General features: G+C 36.3%; 1 protein-coding gene across 1 annotated transcript in view; it reads left to right on the forward strand.

Moving 5' to 3' along the window:
* EGF (epidermal growth factor) overlaps positions 1–12,154 on the forward strand; it is a gene marked incomplete at its 5' end in the record, with an annotated part of 54,044 nt that overhangs the window by 4,377 nt on the left and 37,513 nt on the right. The window contains 6 exons of the mRNA XM_081332118.1: positions 473–604; positions 3,173–3,372; positions 4,521–4,699; positions 5,089–5,319; positions 6,942–7,144; positions 11,487–11,609. Coding sequence (XP_081188244.1) covers positions 473–604; positions 3,173–3,372; positions 4,521–4,699; positions 5,089–5,319; positions 6,942–7,144; positions 11,487–11,609 — 1,068 coding nt within the window. The remainder of the gene's footprint in view (positions 1–472; positions 605–3,172; positions 3,373–4,520; positions 4,700–5,088; positions 5,320–6,941; positions 7,145–11,486; positions 11,610–12,154) is intronic.

Consider the following 12,154-nt stretch of genomic DNA (forward strand, 5'->3'; position numbering starts at 1 on the left):
ACCCAAGTACCCATGCAGTAATCCTTCTGATCATCTGATCATACAATATGCATCACCGTGAAGTGATTTTTTTAAGAGATGCATTATGAAGTATTGGAATAATATGTCAAATGCATAGGCATTTAAGCAATGTTCAGAATAAGTACTCTCTTCACTTTGGTTAACTGGAAAGTATTAAATGACAGATGCAACACAATATAAATAGAACGCCCGCTCCATTATAAATATGGCCAAAGCTGTCTTGCTGGATCAGGGCACTTTCATAAAAAAATGGATATTGCAAGCTTGGTTCTGGAAAAACATCTGAGTATTATTTAGACTTACACAGTCACCAATGCTGTTTTAACTAGAGGGATTGAAATGCATTGTCACTAATTTCACTAATTAAGGCACTGATATCATTATCTGATATGTATACAAACATTTGTAAGCTTCCTATTTCTATTCTGACCTACGTATTGCTATTTTTCAGATATAGATGAATGTCTGCAAGGCGGGATTCAGATTTGTAGCCAAAATTGTCTCAATGTCCCTGGATCCTTTATCTGCTCCTGTATGCCCGGCTATTCTTTGGGTGATGACAGGAGATCTTGTCATGTAAGCGGTAAGATTATTTTGTTGTTTTTGACCAGTCTGTCATGTGAAGAGAAACACTGACTCCCTCCCACCCCAGGTTTTCATCCTTCCTCTGAAATATGAAGCTGGTGATATTTTGTATGTTTTTTCCACCCAAACTGTGGAAATACTTTCCCAGGGAAATCAGAATAATTTTCTCTTTTATTTGGCTAGTTACACTGAATTCACTCTCTAAATATATTACTGATCCCTGGTTTTATTTTTCCCCCACTGTCTTTCTTTGCTTTTTGTTCTTTGTATATTGTTCTTCTTTTTTTAAAAAAGTATTTTAAAAGCGTCTTCTGTAGAAGAGAGCATGTAGACACCTTTTCACATGGAAACCAGGCAGACATCTCGACATGAATGTGTCTGTCTAGGATACATATTGGCACCAGTGAATATGCAGTGCTGCTTCTCTCTCAGCATTCTTTGAATGTGTGAAACTTTGCATATAAATGACTCAATTGTATCTTGCATTTAGCCAAAGAGCATTCCAATTCAAATCTTGGATTCACTTTTACTTATATAACTTATAAATGAGGAAATAAACATTAAGGGGATAATTATACAGTAGATTTTAAAATTCATGGGTATGAAACACAGTTAATTGCAGAAAAATTGAGTTAGCTCTTAAACTAAATAGCTAGCTTGCTGTATGTAAAGGAAATAATAACTCAAGCATATAAAAGCTTGAAAAGCTGGGGCCTAGCTAGCTAGAAGAGAGCGGGGCAGAGGAAGAAAGGAAGGTCATTTGCAAAATCACCCCTCCCAGCACTGGGTCTCATTGTAATTTCAGTCCGTGTACAGTGTACCTGTGTGCACTCATGTGTGTGTGCATGTATATCTAGTCATTTCTTTCTTTCTTTCTTTCTTTCTTTCTTTCTTTCTTTCTTTCTTTCTTTCTTTCTTTCTTTCTTTCTTTCTTTTCCTTCCTTCCTTCCTTCCTTCCTTCCTTCCTTCCTTCCTTCCTTCCTATAGCTGCCCAACTCAACCAAGTCTCTCTGGTCGGCTTACAATTCTAAAATTATAAAACAATTTAAAAGCATCAAAAAATAAAAATAAGAACAAACAACAGCCATGATGCTTAGTCAACTAATTGTAAAGCCAATAAATGAGGCCTTTAACACATTGCAAGACCTAGGCCCAGGTACCTACCCAAGTTTTTAAAACCTTGTAAAAGGTCAACAATTGGGTCCATTCTAGTCTCTGAAGGGAGAATATTCCAGAAGGCAGGGACTACAGCAGAAAAAGGCCACCTTCTAGTTTGATAGTCTTTGGCTGACAGGATCCGTAGCAGGCCCCTCAGTTGGATCAAGTTGGATAGAAAGAAACCCTTGGAAAAATGACAGGCCCTCAGGGTTTCTCTCCACTTCCCCATTGTTAACACACTGTCAGATGATTGTAAGCTCCATGTCTAGATAGTCATCACAACTTCATATTGATTCATTTCATACACAGAGTGGACCAATAGCTCATGAAAATATAGTTATTTGAGTGTAATTAAAAACACCATAATTAGTGATTCCTGCCTCAGATAGCAGATGTGGGGTTGTACAAATAATTCTTAACTTACAATTATAATTGGGGTTGGAACTTTTGCCATTAAGTAATGAGGTTATTAGGTGAATTATGCCTTATTATTATTATTATTATTATTATTATTATTATTATTATTATTATTATTATTATTATTATTATTATTATTATTATTATGGCATGGTTGTTAAGCAAATTCGCTTCCCCCATTGATTTAGATTTTCAGAAGCCTCCTGAATGTGGCTACTGTTATGAATTCATGCTGGTTGCCAAGCACTCAGAACTGATCATGTGACTGCACACTGTCATGTGACAATCATAAGTGTGAGGACTAGTCATAAACCACTTTTTTCAATGCTGTCATAACTTAGGCTGGTCATTAAATGAATTATCATAATTCTGTACTGTAGCATTGCTTTCCATGATACAGGACAGAACCCTTTAAATCAGGGGCATCCAACCTTGGCAGCTTTAAGATTTGTGGATTTCAACCCCAGGATACCTTAAGCTGGTTTGGGAATTCTGATAGTTGAAGTCTATGTCTTAAAGTTGGCCAATCCTGTTTTACATGTTTACTGCTAGTCAGAAACCCCTGGTGCCTATGGACTTAATTCCCTGAGAGATGTATATAAAATTGTCGCTAAACGTCTAAGTAAAGCTGTTTTAAATAAAGACATGAGTTATGGATAATAAATATAAAATGTTTTGCCTTAATGATGTCCATTTTCTTTTATAATACATACATTTTTGTATCTTTTTAATGGATTTTTATTCTGCCTTTTTATATATAACTGGAGGTGGCAAACATACCAATATTCCTGTATTCTCTTATTTTTCCCACAATAACAACTTTACACTCTTCTGGTTTCTAACCACACCAAAGTTTTGAATTGGATTGTTTTCTACATTTCATATTTTTGAAGGATACATTAAATGTTGAACTTGAAGGAATAATGCAGAAAACAGTAGAATAAAAAGTTTGCTTTGGACCTCAGGCATTTTTTCATTTTTTTCTCCTTAGATCCTGTACCATTTCTGGTTTTCAGCCAGGGAAGTGCGATCTATAGAATAGATGTAGAAGGAAACAATCACCAAACACTGGTAGCTGATGTTGGTTTATCAGTATTAATTGATTACCATTATGAAACAAAATATCTTTATTGGGTGGATAAAGAAAAATGTCTCCTTCAACGTGTACATTTGGATGGTTCAGATCAAGAGGTAATAAAATAATAATTTTTAAAATTCTTCCTGATTGTAAATAAGAAGAGACATTTTTACCAAAAGGGTATCTCTGTTTCTTCTTAGAAAAGCAGTGACATCACATGCCATAGTTTGTCTTTGGGGCTGATGAAGTTAATGCAATTTAGATGGCAGATCTTTCTCATAATTTCTCTGTACTGTATTGTATTTGAGGAAAGAAGAAGTAAACCTGTGACTTTATTGTTTTTTGCAAACTTATTCAGAGCTTGGTAGAACTTTTGTGAATGATCAAGGTCAAACAAACAAATGAAAATGGTCACTCAAATTTGACAATTTCTTTTGTACCAAGCAGAGTTTTTCACTCTCAGCAAACTAAAAATGTGTGGACTTCAGTTCCAAGAATTTCCCAGCAACATGGGAGTTGGTCCACACATTTAAAATTTGCTGGTGTTGAAAAATGGCACACTAGAATTTTGCCTCTTCATAAGGAGTTCTGGGGCTTAAAAAAATCAATATAGTCTGTGGCCTGAAATCTTTGAAACTCATGATCTAATATTAGAAGTACATGTTACCATGCCTTTACTGCATATGATGCCCTATATAGAATACAGTATAACCTATATTTTGCATATAATAGACACTCAGGTTTTCCAGTTGTCATCTCTTCTTTAAATTGCAATCCTGTGATACATGGATGGTGTCCCAAGACTCCGATCAGATAAAGGAGAAAGAGAAAGAGATCCATGAGAAAGTGTAGCTCATCTTTCCAAGTCTTCTGGTGGCCATGGAAATTTTCAACAGTGTCATTTCACTCACAGCAGTGACAAAACTATACATTCTGAAGACATTTAGTGGCTGAAACAAGGAAGTTTTGCATTCATCTGATTCTGAGCCCTTGGGCTCTCCAAATAAATATTCACAACAGGAATGTGTGGCAGGAAATTTGGTCCAATGGGAGAGAAGGACTGAAGAAAGTTGAAAGATGAAAAGGTCACATGTGTTCTTGAATTTTTCTTACCCTACCACCAAGGGGTTGTCTGCTCAGAGCATAAAAAGATTTATGAAAATACAAAACATATGCATTTCAGGAGTGATAGCTTATGTAGACTTGGATTTAATTTTCTTCTTCTATTTAACTTTTGTGTGTGAATGTGCATGTGTAATAGACCATCTGCTCCATAAAAAAGGATGTTACTGGATTGGCAGTAGATTGGATAAATCGAGACATTTATTTGGCTCACTCCCAAGGAGCTATTGAAGCAATCAACTTGGATGGAAACCATTCCCGAATCCTTATAAAGAACAACCACAATCCTACAAGTATTGAAGTTGACCCAAGTCAAAGGTATTTCCACTTACTGCAGAAGCAAATCTCAAAGTTAAATGGTATGCAGAAATGGACTGGAGACTATGATGGGCAAATGAGTCTATTATTTCCCATTTTGCCTTATATGTTCAGCTTAGTAAATAAATGCCTAGTTTAAACAAATCATAATCTGCTTTTATATCTGTTTCTGCATTGACAAAAACATTTCTGCATATTGCAGGTATTGTAAACCACTTGTATGCTGACAATAAGAAATGATGCATAACTACTTTTAATAATTAAACAATGGGATGAAAACAACATAAAGAATACTAGATAACAAATTCATTAATAAAAGAATATGTGACCTTTACAGTTGCTTTTATAATTTTTGAAATAATGATAACGATAATTGTTCTTATTGGCAGGTTTTTATTTTGGTCTACTGAAGGGATTTTTGATAGCATCTATCGAGCAGATCTAGGTGGAAATAAAATCTGGAAAGTTCTAAGGAGCACAGAAAAAATCAAAACCATTTCCCTGGACTTTATCAGTGTGAAGCTGTTCTGGATACAGCACGATACCATTAATGAAATTTCATATTTTGGAACCTGTGATTACAATGGTCATTTTATCAAGCTATACAGACAAATGGGACGGTATGTTTATGGATATAAAATGGCAATTAAACCCTGCACCCATCAGCTATAGCTGCTCTGTCTATGGGTGCAGACTTCTACTGAGGTGCTGTTCCAGTGGATAAGTAACCATCCTTGATAATGTAGCTGCTTTCATTGTTCATCTGAAGTTTTTTTTGCAGTTCTGTATGCATGGGAGAACAAGTAGTCCTTAGCTTACAATGATTCCTTTTGGGAATGTTCAAAGTTACAACAGCACTGAAAAAAAGGGACTTACAACAGGTCCTCCTACATATGACTGGCGCAACATCCCCATAGTCACATGATCAAAAACCAGGCACCTGTCAACTGACATGCTGCAACATCCCAAGTGATTGCCATTTGCGACCTTTCCAGATAAGCAAAGTTAATGGAGGAAGCTGGATTTGCTTAATGATCATATGATTCACTTAATAACTTCAGTGATTCACTTACAATAATGGGAAACCACCTTGCTTAGCAACAAAAATTCTGTCCCCAGTTGTGATCATAAGTCGAGGACTTCTTATTGTAAGAAATCTGGCAGTCATGTTGATTAATTTTCTGGAAAGGAGCCCAGCTCTTAACATTTGTCACAACACGTCCAAGCTTCCAAACAGAAATTGTTAACACGTTTGTGTTAAATTTTAACATTAACATGATGTTTTATGGTTCATGAGATGGAATTAAAATCAATGGTTCAGGAAAAAGGAATTTGATTGTACTGTTAAAAAGGGTTTTATGAAACAATGAAATGATAAAGAGGAAAGTTATTATCCCAACGTATTGTACTTTAGATAAGAAGCACAAGGTATTAGATAAGAAGAATTTTGTTTGAGAATTGTCGATATTTGTATAATATCCTTGACCAAGATACCAGCTCAAGAGTAAAAACATAAATCTCTGTGAACTAGGAGTATACGGTCACTGATGACTTCATCAAATGGGTTATCACCCCGAAGACTTCTGTCATTTTCTGCATTTCTTAAAAAAATCCATGGTGGTTCAGGTATTACAGATGGTTTGGAGGAGCAGATCACTTCCTTGTCACATTCTACACTTTCCACTGTGACACAGAGACATATGTGGAAAATCAATGGAGATACAGAATTCCTAAAGCCGTCCTATGCTTGCATGACCACGGTAGAACTTTGTTTCCATCTGACAGAACAGAGTAAATCTTTCTATTCAAACAACATGATGACCAGGGAAAGCTTAGCTCTAAAAATCCCTTGGAATAAGGTGAACTAAAACTAATTCCTTGTAAACCCTGTGACTGGTTTAACTGTTTATGGGACACATTTATTGTATGTCCTCCAAAGAGGGTCAAATTTAAGTATTATGTAAAACCAGAAGGAGGGGAAAAAAAGGCTCCTTGCCAAAAATGCAAATTATCCAAAGTTAACTAAAAGACCCTATTTCTAAATATGAGAAAATTAGCGCCATTTTTGCTACTTTGAATTAAATGGAAAAGGTTACTTGTAAAATTCCACTGATTCCAATGAAATATTATACAAATATTTCTAGATGCTAAACTACCTTGCTATACTGATAATGTATTTTCCTTATCTTGTGCACGAGCAACTTAATAAACTGATGCAACTACTTGTTTTATTTCACTGCAGAAATAAAGCTTATGACATATTTATCTTTGGTGACCATATATACTATTCTGACTCAAGGACTGGAACTAATCGGAGAGCCAATAAATACACTGGAAAGGATATTGTTGTAATTAACTTGAAAAAACCATTTCCTCAACCTACTGAGATATTGGTGGTGCACCCAGCAAAACAGATTGGCAAAAGGATGGATTCTAAAGGACTTGGTAACTTTACTTATCCCAATAAAGAAAACATTTGCTCCATAATACAGCCTAAAAATGCTTCTTATAGAAAATATAATTATTGCTTATTTTTATGTAACAAAATTTCAAAACAAGAAGAATACACAGTGGTACCACAGTACTCAACTCAACTGCTTCACAATTTGGTTCTCCACACATTTTGGCATTTGAATGTTGTCCCATTACTTGGCCTTTGTTTAGTACTCAACATGCTGCTATAGGAAGAGGGGGATGGCTGTGGGGAACAGACAGGAAGTCAGCCATGCTGGGAAGGTTGCTGCAAAAGGAGGGGGATGGCCATAGAGGGTGGACAGGAAATCGTCCATGCTGGGAAGATCACTGACATAGGAAAACAGACAGAAAGAAAGTTCTTCCCAGCAAAAACAAAGGGTTGCATAGTAAATCATATGGTTTGAACTCATCCTTTTTAGTACCCGTCCTAACTCCAGAATGAATTAATGCCAACTACCAAGGTACCACTGTAAAACATTAGAAAGACATTTATATCGGGTAGTAAGTTAATATGAAAATAAACTAACAATTAAAAACCTGGTAAAAGAGATGTGGGGTGGAGTGCTAAGCTCTGAATGTATGTCCATTTAGAGCAGGGGGTCTTCAAACTTGGCGCTTTTATGACTTGTGGACTTCAAGAAAGGACTCTTCTGCTGTGATGAAATGTATTGAAGAGGTGGATCCCCAGGAGGGAGGGGCCACATTCCAGAGGAATAAGGTGCAATTTATCCCAGATATCATGTGCTAGGAAAAGAGGGTGAAACAGCCCCTCCCTAATAGTTCACAAGTATATTGCAGATGCAGATAGTAGAGTGCTCAATCTAGCAAGATTTTGCCTATAGCTGTGGAAACAATAAAGAATTCAGCTTGGAAGAATTTCTCCATATCATTCTTGGTTTGGGGCTTGACACTAGTAGATCTTAACAACTTGACAGGTTTATAAAATGAAAAACCATCTTTTAAGTCCTGAAACCTTTATAGATTTAAAGCTGGCTATTAAGAATATAATAGCAATCAGTGTAGAGTCTACACTACTAGCATCAGATGGTCTCCTTAGTCTGAAATTAAAATTGCTTCAATTTGAAGTTCAAATTGCTTACTTTACACCAATTGAAATTTCGGAAGAATTTTCAAGGTTAGTCCATGTAAAACCTATTTTAGTAGATAATTTAATCTGGCATCCAGTGCTATCACCTGCAAAAGAGATATAAATGAGAAAATCACAGGGTTTTGTTAAGACAAATGCAAAGAAATTTAAGATATTGTGGGTTGTTGTTGTTGTTGTTGTTAGTTGCGAAGTCATGTCCGACCCATCGCGACCCCATGGACAACGTTCCTCCAGGCCTTCCTGTCCTCTACCATCTTCTGGAGTCCATCTAGGCTCACGCCTACTGCTTCAGTGACTCCATCCAGCCACCTCATTCTCTGTCGTCTCCTTCTTCTCTTGCCCTCAATCTTTCCCAGCATTAGGCTCTTCTCCAGTGAGTCCTTCCTTCTCATTAGGTGGCCAAAGTATTTGAGTTTTAGCTTCAGGATCTGGCCTTCTAAAGAGCAGTCAGGGTTGATCTCCTCTAGGACTGACCGGTTTGATGAGACAATCTGTTCTGGAGGATAATGCAAGCCATGATTTAAGCTTAGAAGTCAAGTAACTCACAGCTTAATCTTACCTCAGCTGGGGGTTGTTAGTAAAAAGAAGCATTTCAGTGTATATTTCGTATCTGTGGGCCAGGGTAGACACCCACTACTGAAATAACATCATAAAGACAAGCAGTGAAAAGGCAGAGCTCCTGAGTAAGTAATATGTGCATCTGTCTGACTGAAAGCTGTATAAATTTTATTTCCCTGATATGTGCACATGCTTGCTGACATTTTCTCCTTATATGCTAATAGAAATTTAAGACTCAGGTTTATAAAATTTAAACTAGAATAGAATAGAATAGAATAGAATAGAATAGAATAGAATAGAATAGAATAGAGTTGGAAGGGACCTTGGAGGTCTTCTAGTCCAGCCCCCTGCTCAAGTAGGAGAACCTATACCATTTCAGAGAGGTGATGGTCCAGTCTCTTCTTAAAAATTTCCAGTGATGGAGCACCCACGATTTCCAGCATATCTCAGTTTGTCCCTCAAATTCTCTTCCTTCCTTCCTTCCTTCCTTCCTTCCTTCCTTCCTTCCTTCCTTCCTTCCTTCCTTCCTTCCTTCCCTCCCTCCCTCCTTCCTTCCTTCCTTCCTTCCTTCCTTCCTTCCTTCCTTCCTTCCTTCCTTCCTTCCTTCCTTCCTTCCTTCTCTCCAAAGGCAACTCTAGACAGCTTTACAGACATTCAATTAAAATGCAATATAAAACAATAAAAAAATAAAAAGATCATAAATTTAAAATTCAATTAAAATAATACTAACCAGGATGGAGAGAGAGGAAGCAAACGTATACAGGAAAGAAGTGGGGTGTTATCTATTCCATTAGCTACCTCCAAATTGCCACTTTCCCAATTGGAATTACCATTTCCATGTTAGTTACTGCTGAGTTATTACCCAACTGCTGATTTCCCCCAAACTGTGACTCAGCTGATCTCTTTATCTGTTTTCCCAACTCTTTCCTTGAATCCCATATATATTGTACGATATAATGATGAGATGTAATCATTTTCTGCGGGTATTTTTTCCTTGATAATGCATTAACTTTTAAAGCATACGATTTGTTGAGTGCAATCCATTCATTCTCTTTCCAGCAAAACCGACTGAAAAAGAGAAATATGAAGGTCATGTTGTCCTGGTCTCAAGCTTCTTTTGTTTTTTTCTTTCTCCTTCTAAATGCCTCTTTATAAAGCAGCTTCATAAGGAGCTTAAGTTTCCCAGTCCAGATGAACTCTTTAGTCTTTGCATCTGCTTTATTCAGTTTGTCCAACCAGACTAATTAACCGTCCAAATTAGATTTACAATGAGGCCTTACAGCAAGGGAAATTTCAGGATAAAATCATGTAAATTCTATGTTCTGTGGAGGCAAATCATGACGTGCTAGAAATAAAAATGCACAATTGAACATGGTTGTGACAAGGAAATTACAGTAGTTTTCATGTACAGCACAGAAGTAGTTTTAATGGTTAAATGTTTGCTTTACTCAGATTTGGGTTAATAGTTGCCAGCTTCATTGCAGGATGCAGTAAAATGGATTACCATTCATTTACAGAAGGAACAGCCCTGTGGGTATGCTGTGATCCTATCCAGATGATGGAAGGTTATTGTAGCATAAAGTAGCATAATTGTGGAGTTCTTTGTGTTCTCTGAGCTTGGCAGACATTTCATAACCTGACTCAGTAATGTCAGCAGTGTGAGTGAGTGTGGGATTTTCTCCCTGTTTGTATACAGTAGCTGGCTTTGTCAGTTTTGGTAGGGGTGTGGTTTTGTCCTTGGAATTCCTTGGTTAGTATATTGTTTCTGCTTGATAGATTGCCTGATATTAATTTCTGTCTATCTGAGGGTTGGATGCTGGCGAGGATGTGTTCTAGCCTTTTTGTTTCCCTCTTAGCTTGTGAATGATGTGTAAATATGGTTTATTTCAATGTGTCTATTGATGGCTGTTTGTCTGAATGCCAATCTTCTAGGCATTCCCTAGCTTTTTTCGATCTAGCTTGGTCTAAGAGGCTCACAATTTTCCTGTTGAAATTATGATTGATTCTCTCCATGTGTGTGAGACTAAGGAGCATTTATTGAATTTTCAAGACAAAGTTCAACCCTGACCTATATATACTCTTTTCCCTTGGACTAGCATGACTGATTATCCAGAAATAAGTACATATTACAAGGAGTGTAATATGTAGCAAATTTGTCTACTGTAATTACTCTGGATTGGGATAGCTTTTAACTTGATATTTTATTGATTATTTGGAATCAAGACAGAATAATTGAAAACATACAAATCTGTATTTGAAATCTGTTTGACTCAAATCTGATTATTAACTAAGCCTTTTCTTGTTTTGCCAATGGGCATGAATAATCAGCAATCCGAAACTAAAATGAAAGCCCAGTCCATTACTTAAAAAAGCATTTCCATTCTGAATTGCTGTCATTGAACTTTGCAGGATATAAGCATTATATGATGCCAATAACTAAAGTGAATTTTCTTCAGTCTATCCAGATACATTGATTTAAGTACACCTTGATCTGTTTTTTGTCTTTACATTGAAGAATATTTCTGTAATATAGCTTCATAAGATATCTAAATTACCGTACATTATTATATTAATTACTGTAGCTTGCTGCTCTTAAGAACTCACAAGCATGTAACCTAATTGCTTATGTGTTTTTAAATTCATCAGATGTCAATGAATGCGCATTATGGAATCATGGCTGTACTTTGGGCTGTGTGAATATCCCTGGATCCTATTACTGCACATGTCCAAAGGGTTTTATTCTCTTGTCTGATAAGAAAACATGCTATGGTAGGTGGCACCCTACTATTTTCCCAAACTTTTCCAAATAATTTCTTTTAATACTCCCTATGTGGTATTTGACAACTAAGCTATTGATCTGTCAAAATGTCAACATTCTACAGAGAAACTGGGTTTGTCCATCAAATCAGGGGGCACTTATGAATTTTCCAGATATCAAGAAAAATATATAGCAGGGTTTCCCTCTTTTAAATCATCATACAATGGGCAAAATTAGAATTATATATCTTATAAGAGGAGAGTATCTAAATCCTATGGACATAAGACCCAGTTTACCTGATGAATTTACATAGCCTAAAAAAACCATGAAAAAATGAATTCAGAATCCCTGGTCTTGCATGCTTTATATTTGTCTAAATCTGACCATAGACCTTTCTTGTTCTCAAAATGTTTACAGGGTGAAGGCAAGACCAGTAGGTACAATCTAATTCTCATGCATACATGCTTTTGCTAAATGTGAGCATGTCTTCTTAATTGGGCAATTGTATATCTCTGTTTGTATAATCTTAGATTTATTATTGGTCTGAAATCATTGC

Source organism: Vipera berus (genome assembly GCF_964194415.1).
Source record: "Vipera berus genome assembly, chromosome: 7".
NCBI lineage: Eukaryota > Metazoa > Chordata > Lepidosauria > Squamata > Viperidae > Vipera > Vipera berus.